Genomic DNA, 26,524 nt, shown 5'->3' on the forward strand with positions numbered 1-26,524 from the left:
AGGAGACATGAGAGATGCAGCTTCGATCCCTGGGTTGGGAGATCCCCTGGAGAAGAAAATGGTAACCCACACCAGTATTCTTGTCTGGGGAATCCCATGGACAGAGGGGCCTGGGGTCACAGAGAGTCAGACACGGCTGAACAGCACCACCCATCTCTGCATCCACCACGCGGAGAACCAGAGTTAGCTGCACACTGCAGGCGCCAGTCAGGGTCTTTGGGATGGAATTGCAACCATGTCACTTGAATAATCTTTGAAAGAAAAAGCCCAGAGGAGAGTGGAAGGTAGAGCAAATGTGGGCTGTGAAAGAAGGGGCATGTGACGAGTGCCTTCGGGGGTCTGTCCCATACTGGTTAACATGTCTGCAGAAGGCAGACTGAGGAACAATGAGTGAATTTTGTGGGGAGGAGTGTTGGGCGCTACGTGGAGGATACTTGTTTTCTGACCACCTGGATTCAGTGAAGTAGAGATGGACTGCTGAGGGTCATGAGCTCCTTGGTGTGAGAGGCAGCATGCAGAGGCTGAGGCAGTGTGGACAGACACTAAGTGGGAATCTTAATTAAAAATTCTTGGACCTAGGTGACTTTGGGTCTTGCTCTGTTAACCTGTGATGCATTTGTTATTGTTTTAGTAGCTATTTCAGTTCAGTTCAGTCACTCAGTCGTGTCCAACTCTTTGTGACCCAATGAATCGCAGCACGCCAGGCCTCCCTGTCCATCACCAACTCCCAGGGTTTGCTCAAACTCATGTCCATCGAGTCGGTGATGCCATCCAGCCATCTCATTCTCTGTCGTCCCCTTCTCCTCTTGCCCCCAATCCCTCCCAGCATCAGGGTCTTTTCCAATGAGTCAGCTCTTCGCATCAGGTGGCCAAAGTATTGGAGTTTCAGCTTCAGCATCAGTCCTTCCAAGGAACACCCAGGACTGATCTCCTTTAGGATGGACTGGTTGCAGCTCCTTGCAGTCCAGGGGACTCTCAAGAGTCTTCTCCAACACCACAGCTCAAAAGCATCAATTCTTTGGCGCTCAGCCTTCTTCACAGTCCAACTCTCACATTCATACATGACCACTGGAAAAACCATAGCCTTGACTAGATGGACCTTTTGGCAAAGTAATGTCTCTGCTTTTTAATATGCTATCTAGGTTGGTCATAAAATTCCTTCCAAGGTGTAAGTGTCTTTTAATTTCATGCCTGCAATTACCATCTACAGTGATTTTGGAGCCCCCCAAGAAATAAGTCTGACATTGTTTCCACTGTTTCCCCATCTATTTCCCATGAAGTGATGGGACCGGATGCCATGATCTTAGTTTTCTAAATGTTGAGCTTTAAGCCAACTTTTTCACTCTCCTCCTTCACTTTCGTGAAGAGATTTTTTAGTTCCTCTTCACTTTCTGCCATAAGGGTGGTGTCATCTGTACATCTGAGGTTATTGGTATTTCTCCCGGCAATCTTGATTCCAGCTTGTGCTTCTTCCAGCAAAGCGTTTCTCATGATGTACTCTGCAAATAAGTTAAATAAGCAGGGTGACAATATACAGCTTTGACGTGCTCCTCTTAGTATTTGGAACCAGTCTGTTGTTCCATGTCTAGTTCTAACTGCTGCTTCCTGACCTGCATACAGGTTTCTCAAGAGGCAGGTCAGGTGGTCTGGTATTCCCATCTCTTTCAGAATTTTCCACAGTTTATTGTGATCCACAGGGTCAAAGGCTTTGGCATAGTCAATAAAGCAGAAATAGATGTTTTTCTGGAACTCTCTTGTTTTTTTGATGAACCAGCAGATGGTGGCAATTTCGATCTCTGGTTCCTCTGCCTTTTCTAAAACCAGCTTGAACATCTGGAAGTTCACGGTTCACGTACTGTTGAAGCCTGGCTTGGAGAATTTTGAGCATTACTAGTGTTGCATTAAGTGCATGTGAACTGTTGGGCAGCCATCACCATCATTCATCTCCTGAACTTCATCTTCCTAAACTGAAACTGTGTCCCTGCTAGCATCACCTCCCCAGTTCCCCTCCCCTAGCCCCTGGCATCCACCCTCCTACTTCCTGTCTCTATGATGGTGACACTCCAGGCATCTCAATAATCGGAAATCACAGTGTCTGTCCTTTTGAGACTGGTTGATCTCATTTTGCATGATGTCTTGAAGGTTTGTTCATGCCTTAAAAGCAAAACTGATTTGACTTCCATGATTTACTCTACCCCTAACGTGACGCACAGGGCTCGGAGCCTCTGGTCAGTGAATGTGCCCCCTGACTGGCATTGCTGTACTCGGGTTCAGGATGGAGAGTTTGGGGGACGCAGCAGCTTCTGTGGGGGCACTGGAGGGCTGTGCCCTGTCCAGCGCCTGGCCCATGTCCCCGCCAGACTGTTGAAGGGCAGCAAGGGGCCACCATCTCTCAGAGTGCCCCTGAACTAATACTTTATCAGCAGGGGAGAGGGTGTTCTATGTGGCCCCAGGGTCCGGGAGCTGAGGTCAGTCTTGGGGTCTTTGGGGCTCACTCACAACAAGGTCCTCCCTACCCCTCGTCATGCTCACAGGACATCTGCCTCAAACTGGCCTTCATGAAGAGCGTGCTGCAGGTCACTGATGCCATCAAGAACATCAAGGACCTGGAAGACTTTCAATTTGCCCAAAAAGCGACCCTGACTGGCATTATCATGGTAAGCTGTCTAGGGGGCTTCCTCCATCCTGGGCAGTTTGGGGGTCTCACTCTGCTGACCTGAGGCCATCTGAGGCCCAAGGGGCGGCAGGGGTCTCTGAGGCCCTGCCTGGCTCAGTTCTGCTTTGACCTGACTGTCGGTGTTCTGCGTGTGATGTTCTTATATCTGATCAAGGTTTTCATGGCCAGGAAACATTCCGGAAGCCGGGGCTGAAGACCCCGCACCCAAGTCTGGTGATGCCCCCGAGGTGTCTGGTTCCGGGCTGGGAGACAGAGCCCCATGGTCAGCCCCTGGCTAGCCCCAGCGTTTCTCCCTAGTCAGGACCAGGAGGTCGGGCTCTGCCGTGGACAGGACTTACAGCTACTTTTGCCCAGACTTTGTTAAGATCTAGAAAGTACCCGCTGTCCAAAGGCAAGAGGCAGCGGCAGGGACCCCTGAGGCTGTGGGTCAGCCCCTGTCCCTCGTGCCCAGACCTCTCCACTCACCTGTGATGGAAACCCTGGCCCCTGGACACCCTCTGGCTGCACTGGCAGCAGCCTGGAGGGAAGGGAGCTGCGGATGGAACAGGAGGCCCTGAGAAAGAAACAGACATTCACTAGGCTCCCGCTCAGGGGTCGGACGACACGCACGTAATTTCACACCAGCCTGGCACAGCCCTGTGAACCAGGCCCCGAGTCCTTATTTCACACCTGAGCAAGGGCTCAGGCTGAGGAAGTGATTTACCCAAGGACACACAGCCAGTAAGTGGCAGAAATGAGCGAGACGCACCTGCCCATCTTAGCTCCACTCCTCCCATGAGATTTTGCTGCTTCCCCTGGGCTTCCCTCGTGGCTCAGCTGGTAACGAATCTGCTTGCAATGTAGGAGACCTGAGTTCGATCCCTGGGTTGGGAAGATCCCCTGGTGAAGGGAAAGGCTACCCACTCCAGTATTCTGGCCTGGAGAATTCCATGGACTCTATAGTCCACGGAGTCGCAAAGAGTTGGACACGACTGAGCAGCTTCCCCTATAACGTCAAAGGCCAACTGACCGTGAAAAGAATGAAAGTGCCTGTGGTGTTGGCGCCCGTCGTACGATGTCAGGTCCTCCTGCCTGTGATGCAGGGCGTGCCCCTGCCATCTGTCCCCCAAGCCCCTGCCCTGGCCATGGCGGGACCCCGGGTGGCCGGCGCCTCACTGCCCTGTTGTCCCGGCAGGCGATCATCAAGGCAGAGCCGACTGAGGGCCTGGTTTCTCCCGTGCGGACCATGGCCATGGATGCCCTGTCATACTTGAGGTGAGCCGGGCCCCTGGCCAGGCCCCCAGCGCCGCCCTGGGCTGCAGATAAAGTCTGAGACCACCTCTCGGTGCCTTTGGGGGAAGGTTGCACCTCCTTTGGGGCTTCCCTGGAGGCTCGGACGGTAAAGAATTTGCTTGCAATGCAGAAGACACAGGTTGTATCCCTTGGTCGGGAAGACCCCCTGGAGATGGGAATGGCAACCCACTCCAGATTCTTGCCTGCAGAACCCCGTGGATGGGCTATAGTCCAAGGGGTCAAAAAGAGTCGGAATAGAACATTTTCACTTTAAACAAAATGACTGGATTTGGGTCGGAGTGGGAGGGCCTGGAAAGGTGAAATACAGGACCCCTTTGGAGGGCAGGAGTTTAGAGTTCAAGTGGAGGGTGACTCTCCCTTCTGAAGGCAAAACAGAGCCAATGAGGAACTTGAAACATTCCTGCAACCCTGCCCCACCAAAGACTTCAATAACGATCCCTGGACCTAGGCATGGTCCCTGGGGCCCTTAGAAAGCTCTCCTGTGACTCTAATATGCAACTAGGCTTGAGATCCACCTCTGAAGGGGACAGGAAGAGAATCAACTGGTGTGCATTATGCAGCTAGCTACTACCACCAAAGGTTTATTAAAACATGATGGCCTCCATTCCAGAAGTTTTTTGGTTTTTTCTAAGATTTTTTTTTTTATGTGGACCATTTTATTAAAAGTCTTTAATGAATTTGTTTTACAGTATTGCTTCGGTTTTATGTTTTGGCTTTTTGGCCACGAGACATGTGGGATCAAACCTGCACCTCTGGCACTGTACGGCAAAGCCTTAACCACTGGACTGCCAGGGAAGTCCTCCACTCCAGGCTTTTGATTTAGCAGCTCTGAGGTGGAGACACAGTATTTGCATTTTCTAATAAACTCCAAGGGGATGCTGCTGCTGCTCCTGGTCCAGGAATTACAGTTGAAAACTCCTGGGCCAGGACCAACCAGAAGCAAAGTCTGTGGTTGCAGTCAGGGAGGACCAGTGGAATGTTTCTGAACAGGAGAGAGAGACTCAGAGCCGACAGTGATAGGAGAGGTGGCTGTAGACGCCTGAGTCTCCCCTTCAGTCACAGACAGACAGTGGACTGGAGCCCTGGTGGGTGGAGCCAGGGCCCCTGGGGAGGGACAGATGCCTGAACCCCCAAACAGAGAAGCTGGCCCCTCCCTCATTCTGTGACATGGCTCCTCCCACCACCCCCCAGACTGGGCAGAGCAGGGTCTCAGCTCCCCACTGATCACTCCTCTTATCACTTCTTTCTCTAGCAAACTGAAGCCTTTCTACTCCACAGAGGAAAGCAGTGAGCTGATGGATATTAGTATACACTCTGTAATTTCTCTCCAGTCCCCAGAAGAGAGCAATGAGTCCATTAAAGTAGGTCCCTCTGCGCCACCTCATTTTCTGGGTGAGGACTTGGAAGTTGACGTTAACATGGGCAGTGCTGGGAGCATCTGTTAAACCATGAAGATTTCAGAGCGTATCTGTTGTAGCAGCTAGCATCACCTTACACTTACTGCAAGAGCCTGCTGTACTTTGCTACCCTGACCACTCCCAGGTGGTCCAGGATGGTGGGCTCCCAGCATAAAACCGAAGCAATTCTGTAAAACAAATTCAATAGAGACTTTTTAGAAAATGGTCCACGTAAAAAAAAAATCTTAGAAAAAACCAAAAAACTTCTGGAATGGAGGCCATCTGTGTTTTAATAAACCTTTGGTGGTAGTAGCTAGCTGCATAATGCACACCAGTTGATTCTCTTCCTGTCCCCTTCAGAGGAGGATCTCAAGCCTAGTTGCATATTAGAGTCACAGGAGAGCTTTCTAAGGGCCCCAGGGGCCATGCCTAGGTCCAGGGATCGTTACTGAAGTCTTTGGTGGGGCAGGGTTGCAGGAATGTTTCAAGTTCCTCATTGGCTCTGTTTTGCCTTCAGAAGGGAGAGTCACCCTCCACTTGAACTCTAAACTCCTGCCCTCCAAAGGGGTCCTGTATTTCACCTTTCCAGGCCCTCCCACTCCGACCCAAATCCAGTCATTTTGTTTAAAGTGAAAATGTTCTATTCCGACTCTTTTTGACCCCTTGGACTATAGCCCATCCACGGGGTTCTGCAGGCAAGAATCTGGAGTGGGTTGCCATTCCCATCTCCAGGGGGTCTTCCCGACCAAGGGATACAACCTGTGTCTTCTGCATTGCAAGCAAATTCTTTACCGTCCGAGCCTCCAGGGAAGCCCCAAAGGAGGTGCAACCTTCCCCCAAAGGCACCGAGAGGTGGTCTCAGACTTTATCTGCAGCCCAGGGCGGCGCTGGGGGCCTGGCCAGGGGCCCGGCTCACCTCAAGTATGACAGGGCATCCATGGCCATGGTCCGCACGGGAGAAACCAGGCCCTCAGTCGGCTCTGCCTTGATGATCACCTGCCGGGACAACAGGGCAGTGAGGCGCCGGCCACCCGGGGTCCCGCCATGGCCAGGGCAGGGGCTTGGGGGACAGATGGCAGGGGCACAACCTGCGTCACAGGCAGGAGGACCTGACATCGTACGACGGGCGCCAACACCACAGGCACTTTCATTCTTTTCACGGTCAGTTGGCCTTTGACGTTATAGGGGAAGCTGCTCAGTCGTGTCCAACTCTTTGTGACTCCGTGGACTATAGAGTCCATGGAATTCTCCAGGCCAGAATACTGGAGTGGGTAGCCTTTCCCTTCACCAGGGGATCTTCCCAACCCAGGGATCGAACTCAGGTCTCCTACATTGCAAGCAGATTCGTTACCAGCTGAGCCACGAGGGAAGCCCAGGGGAAGCAGCAAAATCTCATGGGAGGAGTGGAGCTAAGATGGGCAGGTGCGTCTCGCTCATTTCTGCCACTTACTGGCTGTGTGTCCTTGGGCAAATCACTTCCTTAGCCTGAGCCCTTGCTCAGGTGTGAAATAAGGACTCGGGGCCTGGTTCACAGGGCTGTGCCAGGCTGGTGTGAAATTACGTGCGTGTTGCCCGACCCCTGAGCGGGAGCCTAGTGAATGTCTCTTTCTTTCTCAGGGCCTCCTGTTCCATCCGCAGCTCCCTTCCCTCCAGGCTGCTGCCAGTGCAGCCAGAGGGTGTCCAGGGGCCAGGGTTTCCATCACAGGTGAGTGGAGAGGTCTGGGGACGAGGGACAGGGGCTGACCCACAGCCTCAGGGGCCCCTGCCGCTGCCTCTTGCCTTTGGACAGCGGGTACTTTCTAGATCTTAACAAAGTCTGGGCAAAAGTAGCTGTAAGTCCTGTCCACGGCAGAGCCCGACCTCCTGGTCCTGACTAGGGAGAAACGCTAGGGCTAGCCAAGGGCTGACCATGGGGCTCTGTCTCCCAGCCCGGAACCAGACACCTCGGGGGCATCACCAGACTTGGGTGCGGGGTCTTCAGCCCCGGCTTCCGGAATGTTTCCTGGCCATGAAAACCTTGATCGGATATAAGAAGGTCACACGCAGAACACCGACAGTCAGCTCAAAGCAGAACTGAGACAGGCGGGGCCTCGGAGACCCCTGCCGACCCTTGGGCCTCAGATGGCTTCAGGTCAGCAGAGTGAGACCCCCAAACTGCCCTGGACAGAGGGATCGCCCCAGACTGCTTACCATGATAATGCCAGTCAGGGTCGCCTTTTGAGGAAGTTGAAAGTCTTCCAGGTCCTTGATGTTCTTGACCTGCATCAGTGACCTGCATCAGTGACCTGCATCAGTGACCTGCACCACGCTCTTCATGAAGGCCAGTTTGAGGCAGATGTCCTGTGACCATGATGAGGCGCAGGGAGGACCTTGTTGTGAGTTAGCCCCAAAGACCCCAAGACTGACACCAGCTCCCGGACCCTGGGGCCACATAGAACACGCTCTCCCCCGCTGATAAAGTATTAGTTCAGGGGCACTCTGAGAGATGGTGGCCCCATGCTGCCCTTCAACCATCTGGCGGGGACATGGGCCAGGCACTGGACAGGGCACAGCTCCACATTGCCCCCCAGAAGCTGCTGCATCCCCCAAACTCTCCATCCTGAACCCGAGTACAGCAATGCCAGTCAGGGGGCACATTCACTGACCAGAGGCTCCGAGCCCTGTGCGTCACGTTAGGGGTAGAGTAAATCATGGAAGTCAAATCAGTTTTGCTTTTAAGGCATGAACAAACCTTCAAGACATCATGCAAAATGAGATCAACCAGTCTCAAAAGGACAGACACTGTGATTTCCGATTATTGAGATGCCTGGAGTGTCACCATCATAGAGACAGGAAGTAGGAGGGTGGATGCCAGGGGCTAGGGGAGGGGAACTGGGGAGGTGATGCTAGCAGGGACACAGTTTCAGTTTAGGAAGATGAAGTTCAGGAGATGAATGATGGTGATGGCTGCCCAACAGTTCACATGCACTTAATGCAACACTAGTAATGCTCAAAATTCTCCAAGCCAGGCTTCAACAGTACGTGAACCGTGAACTTCCAGATGTTCAAGCTGGTTTTAGAAAAGGCAGAGGAACCAGAGATCGAAATTGCCACCATCTGCTGGTTCATCAAAAAAACAAGAGAGTTCCAGAAAAACATCTATTTCTGCTTTATTGACTATGCCAAAGCCTTTGACCCTGTGGATCACAATAAACTGTGGAAAATTCTGAAAGAGATGGGAATACCAGACCACCTGACCTGCCTCTTGAGAAACCTGTATGCAGGTCAGGAAGCAGCAGTTAGAACTAGACATGGAACAACAGACTGGTTCCAAATACTAAGAGGAGCACGTCAAAGCTGTATATTGTCACCCTGCTTATTTAACTTATTTGCAGAGTACATCATGAGAAACGCTTTGCTGGAAGAAGCACAAGCTGGAATCAAGATTGCCGGGAGAAATACCAATAACCTCAGATGTACAGATGACACCACCCTTATGGCAGAAAGTGAAGAGGAACTAAAAAATCTCTTCACGAAAGTGAAGGAGGAGAGTGAAAAAGTTGGCTTAAAGCTCAACATTTAGAAAACTAAGATCATGGCATCCGGTCCCATCACTTCATGGGAAATAGATGGGGAAACAGTGGAAACAATGTCAGACTTATTTCTTGGGGGGCTCCAAAATCACTGTAGATGGTAATTGCAGGCATGAAATTAAAAGACACTTACACCTTGGAAGGAATTTTATGACCAACCTAGATAGCATATTAAAAAGCAGAGACATTACTTTGCCAAAAGGTCCATCTAGTCAAGGCTATGGTTTTTCCAGTGGTCATGTATGAATGTGAGAGTTGGACTGTGAAGAAGGCTGAGCGCCAAAGAATTGATGCTTTTGAGCTGTGGTGTTGGAGAAGACTCTTGAGAGTCCCCTGGACTGCAAGGAGCTGCAACCAGTCCATCCTAAAGGAGATCAGTCCTGGGTGTTCCTTGGAAGGACTGATGCTGAAGCTGAAACTCCAATACTTTGGCCACCTGATGCGAAGAGCTGACTCATTGGAAAAGACCCTGATGCTGGGAGGGATTGGGGGCAAGAGGAGAAGGGGACGACAGAGAATGAGATGGCTGGATGGCATCACCGACTCGATGGACATGAGTTTGAGCAAACCCTGGGAGTTGGTGATGGACAGGGAGGCCTGGCGTGCTGCGATTCATTGGGTCACAAAGAGTTGGACACGACTGAGTGACTGAACTGAACTGAAATAGCTACTAAAACAATAACAAATGCATCACAGGTTAACAGAGCAAGACCCAAAGTCACCTAGGTCCAAGAATTTTTAATTAAGATTCCCACTTAGTGTCTGTCCACACTGCCTCAGCCTCTGCATGCTGCCTCTCACACCAAGGAGCTCATGACCCTCAGCAGTCCATCTCTACTTCACTGAATCCAGGTGGTCAGAAAACAAGTATCCTCCACGTAGCGCCCAACACTCCTCCCCACAAAATTCACTCATTGTTCCTCAGTCTGCCTTCTGCAGACATGTTAACCAGTATGGGACAGACCCCCGAAGGCACTCGTCACATGCCCCTTCTTTCACAGCCCACATTTGCTCTACCTTCCACTCTCCTCTGGGCTTTTTCTTTCAAAGATTATTCAAGTGACATGGTTGCAATTCCATCCCAAAGACCCTGACTGGCGCCTGCAGTGTGCAGCTAACTCTGGTTCTCCGCGTGGTGGATGCAGAGATGGGTGGTGCTGTTCAGCCGTGTCTGACTCTCTGTGACCCCAGGCCCCTCTGTCCATGGGATTCCCCAGACAAGAATACTGGTGTGGGTTACCATTTTCTTCTCCAGGGGATCTCCCAACCCAGGGATCGAAGCTGCATCTCTCATGTCTCCTGCATTGGCAGGCAGGTTCTTTACCACTTGCACCACCTTGGAAGCCCACACGCTCTTGTAGCATGCTGTATTTCAGAAAGGTCACAGGTCAATAACTTTAGGGACACCAGACCCAGTGGCTGAGTTGCCTGATACCAGCTGTGGTTATTTTGAAACTCTGATGAAGAAAGAAAAAAAAAAAAAAAAAGCATGACCTTCTAGAGGATGTAAAACTTCTTTCTATTCCCAAGGGAGGGGCACAGCTCTCGAGGTGCTAGCCTGCTGTTTCCCTTTTGCCTGGAAAAAATAATTTACTCTTTTTATTTCTTCCAAACTCTGTCTCTGTATTTCTCTTTGGCATCTGTGGTCCAGGAGCCAAGATTTTGGGAACATAACTGGTGTGAACAGCTTGTGTTCCCAAAGCCACCTAGGGAAGGATTAAAGTGGGCTGGGGTCAGCAGAAATCCTAGCTGGTGTGACCCCAGCTCCAATTGGAAATCCCACAGTTTTGAAACTTCTATGTGTAACACAAAGAAGAAAACAAACCAACAAAGATGTGGACAAAATTAAAGAACAAGTGGAGAAGAAGATGCACGTGGATAGAAGGGTATTTTCAGTGATAACAGTTCAGTTCAGTCACTCAGTCGTGTCTGACACTTTGTGACCAAATGGACTGCAGCACGCCAGGCTGCCCTGTCCATCACCAACTCCTGGAATTCACCCAAACCCATGTCCATTGAGTCAGTGATGCCATCCAACCATCTCATCCTCTGTCGTCCCCTTCTCCTCCTGCCTTCAATCTTTCCCAGCATCAGGGTCTTGTCCAATGAGTCAGCTCTTTACATTAGGTGGCCAGAGTATCAGAGCTTCAGCTTCAGCTTCAGCATCAGTCCTTCCAATGAAGATTCAAGGTTGATTTCCTTTAGGATTGACTGGTTTGATCTGCAATACATAGAAATTCATTATTTTATTGCTCAAACTGCTGATCAGGGCTCTCTCTCAGCTAAAAATGTCAAGGACAGTCTTCGAGCCCCACTTTTGGTTCAGGGAAACAGGGTCCTTTCACTTGCCTTTGAAATTCTTTGTATTCTACTCATTCTGTCAGTGGGACCACCCTGCCCCATCCTGCAAGCTGTCCAGGCCTTGGGGAAGAGGACTCTTCTTCTCAGGACCCCTCTGTCCACCCATCTCCTCCAACTGCCCTGACCACACCTCCCCCCCCAGGCTCTTATGCGTGTATCCTCAGGGGACTCGGCTGTGAATTGCCACCTCCCCCCCAAATGTTCCTTTCCCCAAAAATGCCACCATACCTCACCACACATGTGGGTGACAGAAAAACTGAGTAACAAAGTAATGTGGTTTTTTAATCACCGGGACCTTTGCACTCCTCCAAGAGCAGGTTCACAGAGCCCAGGGAGGCAGTTGGATCTGAGAGTTCCAAGGGTCTGGGACCCAACGGTGTTGATCCCAGTGAAACCCACCCCCACCCTGCCAGGGGACCTGCTCCCCATTGAGTCACGACTGAGGACCCCGAAGGGCTCCTCCTTTGTGAACCCATCCTGCCTTCCTCCACACTACTGTTGATGCGTATCGGGCAGAGAACAGAGCTTTTTCTTGTGGTGTGTTTTTGTTCTGTCCAGGAGAGAACTCAGAGAGAAGGTCAGTATATAGGTCCCAGACTCACTCCTTAAAGGACTCCCACGAGGAAGGGAGCACAGGATCGTGAAAGACCCTGGGATGGAGTTTGAGAAACTTGGGACGGGAGCAGAAAGAATCGGGGAGGTCTTAATTCTCCATGTTGACATCTGTGTTGGTGTTTGTCAGCAATTCAGAAGCTGCTGGGGTGAAGGGAGCCCCTTGAGAGGTGTAATGAGGGCAGCTCAGGGGGATTCCTCACTGATCATTAGTTTTCTGTGTCCAGAGAAAAGGGAGGAAAGGCCCTTCCTAAGCAGGGGTAGTGATCTATCAGTGTGTGACAAATTACCTAAATGTAATGGCTGAAAATAACACCCGTTTATTATCTCACAGTTTCTGTAGTCAGGAGTCCATGGCTCAGTGGGGTCATTTGCTTGGGGTCTCACAGGCTGCCCTCAAGAGGTCACCTGGCCGCAACCTTTCTGAAGCTCAGTCCTCTTCCAAGCTCATGTGGTTGTTGACAGAATCCAGTTCCTTTTGGTTGCAGGACTGAGACCCTCGGTTCCTTGTGAGACAGGCGGTTCACATCACTGCTGTTTACCTTTCAAGGACAGCATGAGAATTCCCAGTCTGCTGAGATGCAGTTGTGTGAAATACAATGAAATCATGGGAGTAAGACCATCACGGGAGGGTCCCCTCACATTTGCCATATGCTACTGGCTAGTCTGTGTGTGTGTGTGTGTGTGTGTGTGTGTGTGTGTGTGTGTGTGTGCGCGTGCGCGCCCACGTGTGCGTGCATTGCGCGTGTATATTCAATCACGTCTGACTCTTTGCAACCCTTGGAGCCCATGTGAGCCCTTTGTAGCCCGCTAGGCTCCATTGCCCGTAGGAGTTTTCAGGCAAGAACACTGGGGTGGACTGCCATTCCCATCTTCCTGACCCAGGGATTGAATGCCAGTCTCCTGCATCTCTTGCCTTGTTGGCAGATTCTTTACTCACTGAGCCATCGTTAGAATATGGGTCTCACCAAGCTACAGGTTCCTCCCACACTCTAGGGAAGGGGTTATGCAGGGTGGGACTCACTGCGGGTCGTCCTAGAATGGCTGACATGCCAAGTATTTTATCAATCTTACCTCCAAAGTGCTTGAAGAAGAGATGGCAGAAGCAGCAACAGAGTCACATGAGGATCCATCAGAGGAAACAGAGGACCTGGGGCCTCTGGAACCAGAGGACAGTGGTGAGAAAACCAACCCCCTCCCTGCACTCCTGCCTCATTTTGGCTACTACCTCCTTGAGGGTAAGCCCCAAGCAAGGTCTCAGTTTCCCCATCTGTACAGTGGGCAGGAAGGTCCCACCCATGCCCCAGGTGGAGCTAGGGCTGGGCTGGTGTCAGGGAGAGACCGGGCCATCTTGCCATCACGTCTACCACCTTTGTCTCAGGTACCTTCCAACAAGTCACAAACCTCCTCAACATCATGGAGAGTGAGTCAACCAAAACGGATGCTGCAGGAGCAGGTTTTGACATGAGGAAGAGGCTGGCCTCGGTGATCATCACGGAGAAGGCCACCACCGAGCCTTCCGTGGTGATGAATGCTCTCATCCGCTGCCTGCAGGTGCCTGAGGTAGGCCCTCCTCCCCCTAGGCGCTTCTCTGAGCTTGGCCACCTGCTTGCATGTCCATGCACCGCCCAGCATACATTTACTGAGTGCTGTGAGGGCAGGGCTAGGTGTTGGGGCCCCTGAGGACCAACTGGGCACTGGGGTGCTCACAATTTTTCAAAGCTCCTCTGTATTCTGATTCGGTGGGTTTGGGAGTCATCCTCTAAGAGCAGGTGAGCCGAGCAACAAAGATATTCAGTAGAAGTGAAGCGGGTAGGTGTGGGGGAGCAGAGACAGACAGGGCAGATGCAGAGTGCGGGGGCACTTGCCAGTGGGGAGGTTGTTTCCTGGGGCAGAGGGTGTTGATAGGAGTGATGGAGAATGTGGCCAAGATCATGCTGGGCCTTGTACAACAGGACCAGAGCATCAGCATCCTCTGAGTGCTTGTTACAACTCAGATTTCTGGGGCCCATCGTGAGAGCTTCTGTTTCAGAGGACGTATGGGGTGGAACCCGAGACTCAGCATTTTTAGCAAGTTCCCAAGTGACGTGTCTACTGGCCTGCAGAGCACGCTTAGAGAGTTGCTGGATTTTAGACTATCCTTGAGCTTTTGAGGGTGGGCAGCAAAGGAGTTGTTCCTTGTAGGAGTTCTTTGTGTGTGTGTGTATTTCAGCCCCCTCATGTCACTGTCAGGCAGGAAGGTTCCCTGACCAGGGACCGAACCTGGGCCTCTGCAGTGAAAGTGCTAAACACTAACCACTAGGTAACCAGGGAACTCCTCTTAGTTCTTTCCTCCTCCTCCTTTTTTTGTTTTTTGGTTTTTTTTTTTGGCCACTCTGAGCAGCATGTGGATCTTAGTTCCCCAGCCAGGGATTGAACCTGGATCCTCCCACTGGAAGCTCAGAGTCTTAATTGCTGGACTGCCAGGGAAGTCCCTAGGAGTTCTCAATAGCAAGCTTTATTTTACAGAAAGACATGTGGCAGCCATGAGAAAGGAGTGTCAGGGTCCAGGAGCACAGGAAAGAGGTTTGCAAAACAGATTTTAAAACGTAGGTTTTATTATGACTCAGGCATAGGAGACTCCAGTTTGATTCCTGGCTCGGGAAGATCCCCTGGAGAAGGAAACGGCTACCCACTCCAGTATTCTAGCCTGGAGAATTCCATGGACAGAGGACGCTGGCGGGCGACAGACCATGGGGTCACGGAGAGTCAGACAGGACTGAGCGACTTGCACTTTCACTTTCATAGTGAGCCCAACAGCTCAGGAGAGGATTGCCTTGAAAAACTCGTCTGTCCCTCACAGCTCCCCAGAGGCAGGGGCGTGCCATGCCATGCCTTCCCGCAGGAAAGCACCAGGTTGGGCGGCAGGCAGAGGGAGCAAGGGGGAAATGTGTGCAGGAGTGTGGCTTCTCCAAGGGAGGACTGGCGAGGCAGGTGGACCAGGCGTTCGATTAGCTAGTCAGCTGCGGGGTGTGGGACTGCCTGAGTGGTCTGGTCCCTGGCCCCAGGGTGATCAGAGCAGGTGTATACTGGTCCAGGGCTTCCCACGTGGCTCAGCTGTAAAGAATCCGCCTGCCAGTGTAGGAGACACGGGTTCAGTCCCTGCGTGGAAAAGATCCCAGAGGAGGAAAGGGCCACCTGCTGCTGCTGCTGCTAAGTCGCTTCAGTCGTGTCCGACTCTGTGAGACCCCATAGACGGCAGCCCACCAGGCTCCCCCCGTCCCTGGGATTCTCCAGGCAAGAACACTGGAGTGGGTTGCCATTTCCTTCTCCAATGCATGAAAGTGAAAAGTGAAAGTGAAGTCGCTCAGTCGTGTCCGACTCTTAGCAACCCCATGGACTGCAGCCTACCAGGCTCCTCCACCCATGGGATTTTCCAGGCAAGAGTACTGGTGTGGGTTGCCATTGCCTTCTCCGAAAGGGCTACGTACTCTGGTATTTCTGCCTGGAGAATCCCATGGACAGAGGAGCCTGGTAGACTACAGTCCATGGGATTGCAGAGTCAGACACGCCTGCACGACCAAACAGCGGCAGCATAGAGGCCCAGAGCGTGAGAGCCTGATGGAGGAGGTGCTTGGGCATGGGCTCTGGACTGGTTTAACAAGCTTGCTGGTGGGGGAGCTGTTTGCTGTCTCCAGGAACTGACTAACCCCCAGCAGTCTTTCGGGTCCACAAGACCCCAAGAAATCAAAGCATCAGGAAATTTAGAAAGTTACAAAAACCGTGACTAATACCCAGGCCATGAAAACTGATCACTGGCAATAAACAGGGGATTACCATGTAGGCACACTGTCAGATTTAATCTGTGTCCACATTTTCAGTTATTCATTAATTAGTGAAGGAACCAGTAGGATGTTACATGTGTGCTCATTTACTTCAGCCTTGTCCAATACTTTGCAACCCCATGGACTGAAGCCTATCAGGCTCCTCTGGCCACGGAATTCTCCAGGCAAGAATACCAGAGTGGGTTGCCATGTCCTCTTCCAGGGGATCTTCCTGACCCAGGGATTAAACTCGCGTCTCCTGTGTCTCATGCATTGGCTGCTGGATTCTTTACCACTAGCGCCACCTGGGGAAGCTATGAAGATGTTAAAATCTGTTAAAATGAGAATTTTACTTCTAGAGATTGATATTCTTTACCAGTCAAAATTCCTTCGCCTTGTCACAGACAGGAATCATTTTCATGATCAGTTTCCTAAAACTAAGCTCCTATCTCCATGGAGACATAGACTAGACCGTCACAGTCAATCACAGACACACACTCCCATATTCCGGATCATCCTTCAGAGGCCATCGGACATCACTAAAGCCTGCCTCTGGGAGGCCACTCAGTGCCTGTTTTATGACACTTTCAAAGTCTTGGACAATTTTTCCCTTGTGACCATAAATATTCTCCAAGATTAACTTTGACCACAGAAAAGACTGGGCTTATAAGCTGCCTGGCTGTTTGCATATCTGCAGCCACAGTGTTAGCTGCACATTGAGGCTTCCTTGAGTTTGCTTTGAAAACCAAGAGCATGAATTTTCAACAGGGTGAGACTCCACAACAGGTAAAATTGGTTCTTGCACAGTGGGGTGGGGATGTGTGTGTGAAGGAAATTTTAGTTTTTGATGTACAAAGCACAGAAATGGACAATCAGATATATAATATCTTTGTGGTATTACATTTTCATGGTGGGGAGTGATTAGGAAAAAAATGCTTACGGAGGTTCCCTAGGGAACAAGAAAAAAAAAAAAGAGGTTGAGAAAACTAGGACCATCAATAGTGAGCAGCGAAGGCCACAAGGTTCTCTTCTCTCCAGGAGTTTTCATGAGGAATCTCTCACAGGAGTTAAAAGCCTCTGAAAAGTGAAAGTGAAAGTTGCTCAGTTGTTAAGTCCAACTCTTTGCTACCCAATGAACTGTAGCCTGCCAGGCTTCTCTGTCCATGGAATTCTCCAGGCCAGAATACTGGAGTGGGTAGCCGTTCCCTTCTCTAGGGGATCTTCCCCACCCAGGAATTGAACCGGGTCTACCTACATTGCAGGTGGATTCATTACCAGCTGAGCTATAAGCCTCTATTGAGTTCAGTTCAGTTCGGTCACTCAGTCGTGTCCAACTCTTTGTGACCCCATGGACTGCAGCACGCCAGGCCTCCCTGTCCATCACCAACTCCTAGAGTTTACCCACACTCATCTCCATTGAGTCGGTGATGCCATCCAACCATCTCATCCTCTGTCATCCCCTTCTCCTCCCACCTTCCCTCGTGGCTCAGATGGTAAAGACTCTGCCTGCAATGCAGGAGATCCCGGTTTGATTCCTGGGTCAGGAAGAGCCTCTGGAGAAGGAAACGGCAACCCACTCCAGTACTCTTGCCCGCAGAATTCCCTGGACAGAGGAGCCTGGCAGGCTAAAGTCCATGGGGTCACAAAAGAATCGGACACGACTGAGCGACTGAAAATCAGCATTACTTTCTGTACCAAGACTCTGTACTGGATAAAAGTATACATTTCGCTGACTTCCTCTCCTCATGAGGTCCCCAAATTTGCTACAGCCCTGACTGTTGAGAAGTGACCTCTTTACCAGCCGAGGGAGGGAGCCATCTTCCTAGAGGGCTTTGCAGGTGAGGCTCCGTGGAGAGAGGAGTCCACCTTCTTTCTTTCTTGGTGGTGTATCATCCCTGGTTGAATGAGTGTCATTGTCCAATCTGACTCTCCAGGAGTGGTCAGGTTGCAAAACCTATTTGTCCAATCCTATCCTCATTCATGGAGAAGGAAATGGCAATCCACTCCAGTACTCTTGCCTAGAAAATCCCATGGAAGGAGGAGCCTGGTGCAGGCTACTGTCCATGGGGTCGCAAAGAGTCGGACACGACTGAGTGACTCTTCTTCTATCCTCATTCAGATCACTTGAAATGGTGACCAGAGCTATGCAGGAAACAAAATAGAGCATGTTGTCTTAAACTTTGCAAGAGGGTCAGTGCCAAGTCTGTGGAGGACCCTGTAGGCTGACCATTTGACCTCCACCTTGCTGGGTAGTGAGGACAGATGCAGGCCACGGGGGCAGGGCTGGTTGGATGAGTCTGATGGGAGAGGGGAGGAGGGTGTGAGACAGGCTGGAGTTGCGGGCAGAGCTGGGGCGGTTTGAGGATGGTGGGTTCATCAACCAGCTGGAGTGTTAATCATATGGCATCCAATTTCAATGTATGGATTCCCCTGTCACCCAATCCCTTGACAGCAGCTGGGGGTGGGGTGGGGGGAGGGTCCTACAATTGAACTCAATTCTGACACTGTCTGCCTGGAGATCGTGTCAGATTCCATGGGTTAAGGGCTCAGTCCCATTAAGGTGGCACTAGTGGTAAAGAACCTGCCTGCCAATGCAGGAGACATAAGAGACACGGGTTCGATCCCTGGGTTGGGAAGATCCCCTGGAGGAGGGCACGGCAACCCACCCCAGTATTCTTGCCTGGAGAATGCCATGGACAGAGAAGCCTGGCAGGCTATGTAGTCTATAGCGTCACAAAATGTCAGACACGACTGAAGTGACCCAGCACACACGCGTGCATCGCTAAGACGACCCCAGCCTGGCCCTTGCTTCAGACGCCAGTGGGAAGTTTGGCCAATTGGCTATAGACCGGAGGCTCCCATGACCCCCTCCTCGAGTTTAATCAATTTGCCAGAGGGGCTCACAAAATCCAGAGAAACCTTTTACTTACTAGATTACCAGTTCATTCTAACTCAGGACCAGCCAGATGGAAGTGATGCACAGGGTAAGGGTATGGGAAAGGGTGTGAAGTTTCCATGCCCTCTCTGGGCCTCCCATTCCCCCTAAATCTCCATGTGTTCAGCAGCCTGAAGCTCTCTGAACCCTGTCCTTTGGAAATTTATGGGGGATTCATTATCTAGGCATAGTTGATTAAATCACTAGCCATTGGCGATTGATTCAACTTCCAGCCCCACTCTCCTCCTTGGAGGTCGAGTGGGTGGGACTGAAAGTTCCAGTCCTCTCATCAGAAGATGGGTTCTCCTGCCAACCATTCCCTATCCTTCAAGTGAAAGGGACAGTCGCTCAGTCTTGTCTGCCTCTTTTCAACCCCATGGACTGACTACACAGTCCACGGAATTCTCCAGGCCAGAATACTGGAGTGGGTAGCCATTCGCTTCTCCGGGGGATCTTCCCAGCCCAGGGATCGAGCCCAGGTCTCCCACACGGCAGGCAGATTCTTTACCTGTTGAGCCACCGGGGAAGCCCTCCCCATCCTTAGGTGTGAACCAAAAATCGTCTCATCAATACAACAAAAGACATCTTTGTCACTCTCATTACTTAGGAAATTCCAAGGATTTCAGGCTTCTGCGCTTGGGTGAAGACAAAACACACGTCTTATTATAAATCACAGTCTCCTAGGTATTAGGGGGAAGGCCAGCAGGATGGAGACTCTGGTGGATCTGTGGGCTCCCAGACCCCACTGCCTGTCCCGGACCTCCCCACCCACCATACTTGTTCCCCAGATTCCCACTCAGCGCAAAGTCAACATCTACAACATCCTCCAGGAGATCGTCCAGCAGGAGGGCGAGCTGGAGGAGCGCTGCGTCCAGAGGCTGGTGGCCATCGCCTCCAAGGAGATGAGGGGCATGCTGGAGGTAGCGGGTGTCCCGGCGCTGCCCGCCTGCCCCCGCCCCAGGGGCTGGGCTCTGGGGGGCCGGGCGTGGGATGCCCGAGGCCTCTGTCCGGTTAGCTCACGGGGACAACAGTAGGCTGAGGGGGCCCAGGAGAGCCCAGCGGAGCCGGAGCAGGCGAGGAGCAGGAACTGCTGGGCGGCCACGTGTCCTCCTCCCGTGCCCTGCAGATGGAGGGCTACGTGAGGGCAGAGGTGGCCAGCGACACCCTGGTGGCCCTGTCCCGAAACCACTTCAGCTTGGTCATGTACGAGCTGCAGCACCATCTCAAACCCCTCAACCTCACGGAAGAATTTGTCATCGTCACCCTGGCCAAGCTGGCCAACGGCAATGGTAGGGCTCGAGGGGGCTGGGCCCCAGCGTCTGCCCGTCGGGCCACCCCTCTGCCTCTGCCCTGGTGCCCGCGCCCACCCCCTCCCATTTCTCCCTCTTCCGGCCTTCCTCTGGCCTTCCTCTGGCCTTCCTCCGTCTCACTTCCGGTGTCTCTCCGGCCCTCTCGGCTGCTGAGATCCCCTCCCTGTGCCCCCCATCCTGCGTCTTTTCTCCTGCCGGCCCTTCTCTCGCACGCCTGTCTTTCATGCTCCCTCTCTGGCCCCGGTCTCTCCCTCGCTCCCTCCCTCCTTCCCTTCTCAGTCCGCTCCACGCAGGCCATGCGGCGGGCAGTGGGCCGCGGGTGAGGAGCCTTTGGGAACCAGTACCCGAGAAAACGGAGTGTCCCCATGGGAGAGGGCACGCGCTGTCCCCTGCATGCCCGCGTCTCACTCATGGTCTCTGGGGCGTCATGCTAGAGTGCTTATGAGGCAACAAGGGAGTGGCGGCTTGGGAGGGAGCAGGCCCACCCCTGCCTCCTCATTCTGCTCCCTGCGGCCCCAGGAAGAGGAGGGCTCCTCCCTCTTTTCCTCCGTCCCTCCCCTCCTCCTCCCTTTCCTGGTATCCCGGTCTCCCCTCTTCTCCCCTTCCCCCTCCCCTCTTCTCCCAGCTCCCCGCCTTCCCCTCCTTCCCCTCCTTCCCCTCCCCCTCCTTCCCTTCCTTCCCCTCCCCTCGTTCCCCTCCCCCATCCCCTGTCCCCCTCCCCCGTCCCCTCCCCACCCCCTGTCCCCTCCCCCCTGCCCCCTCCCTCCCCCTGTTCCCATCCCCCCGTCCCTCCCCCTGTGCCCCCTCCCCCTGCCCCCCTTCCCCATTCCTTTCCTCCCTCCTCCCTTCCCCCCTTCCCCCCTCCCCTCCGCTTGCCCCGTCTCCCCTCCCCTCCCCTGTCTCCTTTCCTGTCACCCCATTTCCCCTTCCCTCGTCTCCCCTCCCCTCATCTCCTTCCCTGTCCTGGGAGACAGAGGGGAGAGGAGAGGACAGGGAGATGAGGAACGGAGGGAGGGGTAGAAGGGAGGGGGTGGGGGGAGGGGAGGTGAGGAGAGGGGAGGTGGGGAGAGGGGAGGGGAGGCGGCGAGGGAGAGAAGAGTAGACATCTCCGCGTCTCCCCTTCCCTCCCCTCCCTCTTCTCCCCTCCCCTTCCCCCTCCCCTCCCCCTTTCCCCCTTCCCCTTTCTCTCCTCTCCTCCTCCCCTTCCCCCTTCCACCCTTCTCTCCTCCCCTCCTCCCCTTCCCCCTCCCCCCGCCTCCTCCCCACCCCCTGCCCCCTCCCCTTCCCCCTCCCCCATTCCTTTCCTCCCTCCTCCTTTCCCCCCTTTCCCCTCCCCTCCACTTCCCCCCATCTCCCCTCCCCTCCCCTGTCTCCTCTCCTGTCACCTCATCTCCCCTTCCCTCGTCTCCCCTCCCCTCATCTCCTTCCCTGTCCTGGGAGACAGAGGGGAGAGGAGAGGAGAGGGAGATGAGGAAAGGAGAGAGGGCGAGAGGGGAGGGGTGGGGGGAGGGGAAGGGGTGGGGAAGGGAAGGGAAGGGGAGAGGAGGGGAGAAGGAGGAGGGGAGGGGGGAGACGGGGGAGAGGAATGGAGACTGGGGGAGGTCTACCCTCCCCTCCCCCATCTGCTTTCCCCTCCCCCATCTCCCCTCCCCTTCCCTCTCCCCTGTCCCTCCCCTCTCCCCCCACCCCCATCTCCCCTCGCCTCTCCTCTCCCCCTGTCTCCCTTTCTTCTCTCGGCAGGGCAGGGTGGACGGGGAGAGAGGAGGGGAAATGGGGGGAGGGGAGGGGAGACGGGGGGGGGGGGGGAAGGGGGGAGGGGATACAGGAGGGAGGGAAAGGGAGGGGAGACGGGGAGCCAGGAGGGGAGATGGGGAGAGAGTTGGAGACGGGGCGGTGAGGTCTCCTCTCCCCTCCCACCCGTTTCCATCCCCTCCCCCATCTCCCCCCTCCCCCCCAGGTCTTCCTCCCCTATCCCTGTCTCCCCCTCCCCACTTCCCCCACCCGTCTCCCCTCCCCTCCCCTGTCTCCCCTCCCCCTGTCTCCTCCCCTCCCCACCTCCCCTCCCCTCTCCCCCAGTCTCCTTTCACTCTCTGCAGAGGGGATGGGAGACAGGGGAGAGGTGGGGAGACAGGGGAAGGGGGACAAGGGAGGGGAGAGGGGAGGGGAGACAGGGGAGGGGAGAGGAGACATGGGGGAGGGGAGGGGAGACAAGGGGCAGGGGAGGGGAGATGGGGGAGGGGAGATGGGGGAATGGTGGGAGACCGGTCTCCCCACCCCTCCCCCTCCCCCCATCTCCCCTTCCCTCGTCTCCCCTTCCCTCCTCTCCTGTTCCCTCATCTCCTTCAGAGTCCTGGTAGACACAGGGGAGAGGAGAGGGAGGTGAGGAGAGGGGAGAGGAGGGGAGGTGGGGGGTGGGGAGGTGGGGAGAGGGGAGGGGAGGTGGGAAGAGAGGAGGGGAGGTGGGGAGGGAGAGAAGGATAGACATCTCTGCGTCTCCCCTTCCCTCCCCTCCCTCTTCTCCCCTCCCCTTCCCCCTCCCCTCCCCCCTTTCCCCTTCCCTCTTCTCTCCTCCACTCTACTCCTTCCCCCTTCCCCCGTTCTCTCCTCCCCTTCCCCCTTTCTCTCCTCCTCTCCTCCCCTTCTCTCTTCCCCTCCTCCCCTTCTCCCCTCCCCCTTGCCCCCTCCCATACCGCTTTCCCCATCCCCCTCCCCCTTTCTCCGTCCCCCCTTTCCCCTTCCCTCCTCCCATCCCCCCTTACCCCTCCCATCCCCCCTCCCCCTTACCCCTCCCGTCCCCCTCTCCCCTCCCCTTCCCCCTTCTCCCCTCCAATCCCCTCCCCATTCTCCCCTCCCCTTCCCCCCTACCCCCTCTCCCCTTCCCCTTCCCCCTTCTCCCCTCCAATCCCCTCCCTTTCTCCCCTCCCCCTTCTCCCCTCCCCTCCTCCCCTCCCCCATCTCCCCTCCCTTGCACCCCCCGTCGCCCCCCACATCTCCCCTCCCCTTCACCTGCTCCTAGCTCACACTTCTTACCTCCCCTGCCTCCTACCATCTCCTGTGGCCCAACCCATGCAAAGGGGTTCCCTGGCCCTGTTCTGGGCACTGGAGGTGTGGGCGATGGTGTTGCCATCTCTGATGACCCTCCTCCTCCGACTCCCTGAGACCTCTGCCCACACCTCGCAGTGTTTGAGTTCATGCCATACATGGGCATCACCCTGGCCACCATGTTCACCATGCTGAGGCTCGCCAATGAAGCCAAGATGCGCCAGGTGATCTGTGGTGGTAAGTGTCCCACCTGGGCCTGCAGGGCTGGCCTGATCAGGGTGCTCACAGGGGGAGGTGGGTATACAGGTAGAGGAAAAAAGGCAGTGGGGATCGCAGGAGAGGGAGACCAGGGAAATGGTCCCAGCCTGGGCTTGACTTGGGTCATTTATATCTGATCACCTTGCCCCAGGTTTTGATTATGTCATGATTTTGTGGGCCCAAGTCCCCAATACCTGAGAAAAGTAGGACAGAACGTGTTGGCCACTCTTTGCTTTGGAGTCCCCAGGGTCTGAGTTAAAAAGTCTTCTTCGAGGTCTCACCCTTGACCTTGCAACATGAACCTCAAGGCTGGGGGCCCAGTCACACCTGTGTGCTCCACCCCTCGGGGGAGTCTTTCTCCCTCAGACAGGGAGGGGCTTCATGCAGGACCAAACTTAAGGAGCTGAGAGGGGGGGTTGGAAAGGCAGATGGCGAGGGCTGCAGGAGATGTTTCTAGCAGCATCTCTGGCCATCTCAGTAACCTGCTGGTTATGGAAGTGTGAGGGCTCCTCCTGAGAAGGCGCCCCGGAAGGCTCTGTTCTGAGTCCTGGCTCTCGGGGCTCACTGCACGTGCCCCGGGGCAGCCATGGAGACCTTCTGCGAGACGGTGCAGTTTTACCTGAGGCACCTGGAGGACAGTGTGTATCCCGTGATGACTGAGGACCAGTTTGCGGTGAAGCTGTTCCCCATGTATCGCTACTTCGTGACGGTGTGGCTGCGGAACAACAACCCGGAGGTGAGACGGGCCCTCCTGGGTGGGGGTGGGAGCCCGTGGTCCTCGGGTCATTGCTCTCCAGCCTGTGCAGCTGGCGGGGCTGAGACACCATTGGGTCCAAGGAGGTGGAGACCTGATCGGCAGAGCCATGGGGGCCCTGCAGGTGTCTTGATAAAGGCCCCTGGAGTTGCTGGACCAGGGTCCCTGTTCCACATGTGCCGGGCGCTCTCCGAGCGGTTCACTTGTGGGAGCCATTTCCAAGCCAACTCCGGGTCATAGGACCGTTTTACAAATGAGGAAACAGAGACACAGAGAGGTTGAGTACCTGTCCAAGGTCTCCTGAGTGACAGAGTCAGGACTTGGGGGACAGGCTTGGCAGCTGGGGGGCCCGGGGGAGGCCAGGACCCTACTGCAAGGTCCCCTCAGTCACCTGTCCTTGATTCCGAGGCTGGGGCTGATGTCACAGGACCTTCCTGGTGGTCCTGGCCGAGGGGTCTAGAGACCGGGCTCCTGTGCTAGGTGAAGCTGGGGGTCATCAAGTCCCTGAAGCCCATGCTGAACCTCCTCCTGCCCAACGATGACCTGCGGGAGCAGGTGTACGACTACATCCCTCTGCTGCTGGCGGAGTACCAGGGCAGCCTGGAGGCGCTCTTTATCACTCAGGTGAGGGGCCTGGGCTGGGGGCTCAGGGTATTTAGGGCTCCTGAGTGTCCCGTGGGGTGTTCTCACGGGTGGGAGATGTAGCCACGCGACCTGGCACTTGTCCGATTTCCAAGAAATATATGCTGTCGTTACACATGTGTTAGCCACTCAGTCATGCCCGACTCTTTGCGACCCCGTAGACTGTGTCCCGCCAGGATTCTCGGCCCGTGGGATTTCCCAGGCAAGAATACTGGAGTGGGTTGCCTGTTCCTTCTCCAGGGGATCTTCCTGGCCCAGAAATCAAAGCTGGGTCTCCCATTTTGCACACAGATTCTTTACTGTCTGAGCCAGCAGGGAAGCCAGGCAGAAAGGATGATACCTCAAAGGGTTCTGGGGCCCACGGTGAGGTCACAGCTCTCATAGCGGTTTCCTAAGGCTGTTGCAACAAAGAACCAGGAGGCAGGTGGCTTAAAACCACAGAGATGTGTGTGTCATGGTTCTGGAAGCCGGCAGTCTGAAATCAAGGTGTCGGCAGGCTAAGCTTCTTCTGTAGGCTCTAGGGGAGAATCTTGCCTCTTCCAGCTTCTGGTGGCCCAGGCACTGCGTCACTCCAGCACCCCCCTCCGTGGTCACATGGCCATCTCTGTGTCTCTCTCTGTCTTCTCCTCTTCTCGTAAGGACACTGGTCCTTTGATGTAAGGCGTTGTCAGGGTGATCTCATCTTGAGAGCCTTAAGTAATTGGGTATGCAAAGACCCTATTTCCAAGTGAGCTCACATTCTGAGGTTGTGAGTGGACATGGATTCTGGCGGCGGGGGACACCATTCAACCTCTTACCAGCCTTGGACGTGTGTGAGATGGAGTCTTTGTAAGATTCTGAGCTGAGTTGTGACCTGGGCTGCTGTATATTGTGAAGGGGGTCACTCATTTACAGACGAGGCGAGGCCCTTCTCCTGGTGAGAGCTGGGAACAGAAAGAAACATGCCGCATTTGGGGAGCCACGTGCAGACCTTCTGTCTAAAGTTGGGATGCACCTCTAGGTGGCTAGGGGAGAAAGGCGAAGAAGGCCTTGAACGCCACAGTAGGTGGCCCTAGTGCAGCCCTGCCGAGCTACAGTGTCCACGGCAATCCTCAGAGGCAGCTGGAAATAGAGACGGACTCGGGGGTCTGGGCGGGGCTTGAGAGGTGGCATCTCTGCCCAGCTCCCAGGGGATGCTGATACATCCAGAGGGGGAACATCAAGGGGCAAAGGTCTGGCGTTTGACCCGAGTCGGTCGAAGGTCACCTGCCACCGTTTCCCGCCTGCGGCAGGTCTTGAGGCAGATCCTGGAGATGTCCGTCATCACCAACAGCCCAGTCCCGCAGATGCAGCTGCACACCATCTTCACGGAGCTGCACGTCCAGGTGAGCCCCAGGGCCGCGCGGGGCGTGGCCTTCCCCAGGGCGGGTCAGGGGAGGCGCGCTGGGGGCGGGTCAGGGGACAGGGGCTGGGGGCGGGTCAGGGGAGGCGGGCTGGGGGCGGGTCATGGGACGCGGGGTTGGGGGCGGGTCAGGGGAAATGTTCGCTGGGGGCGGGTCAGGGGAGGCGGGCTGGGGGCGGGTCATGGGACGCGGGGTTGGGGGCGGGTCAGGGGAATGTTCGCTGGGGGCGGGTCAGGGCAGGCGGGCTGGGGGCGGGTCAGGGGACGCGGGGTTGGGGAGGGTCAGGGGAGGCGCGCTGGGGTCGGGTCAGGGGACGCGGGGTTGGGGAGGGTCAGGGCAGGCGCGCTGGGGTCGGGTCAGGGGACGGAGGCTGGGGGCGGGTCAGGGGTGGCGGGCTGGGGGCGGGTCAGGGGAGGCGGGTTGTGGGCGGGTCAGGGGACGCTGTCTGTGGGCAGTTCAGGGGAATGTGCGCTGGGGGCGGGTCAG

The 26,524-nt window shown here is 54.7% G+C and overlaps 1 protein-coding gene across 1 annotated transcript in view; it reads left to right on the plus strand.

Moving 5' to 3' along the window:
* Window positions 1-11,801: 11,801 nt before the first annotated feature.
* Window positions 11,802-26,524, plus strand: part of LOC133040397 (maestro heat-like repeat-containing protein family member 2A) — a 59,908-nt gene continuing 45,185 nt past the window's right edge. Inside the window, exons 1-9 of the mRNA XM_061120119.1 lie at window positions 11,802-11,877; window positions 12,995-13,090; window positions 13,294-13,475; window positions 19,439-19,570; window positions 19,777-19,939; window positions 23,141-23,239; window positions 23,845-23,996; window positions 24,495-24,638; window positions 25,928-26,020. Coding sequence (XP_060976102.1) covers window positions 11,802-11,877; window positions 12,995-13,090; window positions 13,294-13,475; window positions 19,439-19,570; window positions 19,777-19,939; window positions 23,141-23,239; window positions 23,845-23,996; window positions 24,495-24,638; window positions 25,928-26,020 — 1,137 coding nt within the window. The remainder of the gene's footprint in view (window positions 11,878-12,994; window positions 13,091-13,293; window positions 13,476-19,438; window positions 19,571-19,776; window positions 19,940-23,140; window positions 23,240-23,844; window positions 23,997-24,494; window positions 24,639-25,927; window positions 26,021-26,524) is intronic.

The sequence above is a fragment of the Dama dama genome, chromosome 20 (genome assembly GCF_033118175.1).
Source record: "Dama dama isolate Ldn47 chromosome 20, ASM3311817v1, whole genome shotgun sequence".
NCBI classification, from domain to species: domain Eukaryota; kingdom Metazoa; phylum Chordata; class Mammalia; order Artiodactyla; family Cervidae; genus Dama; species Dama dama.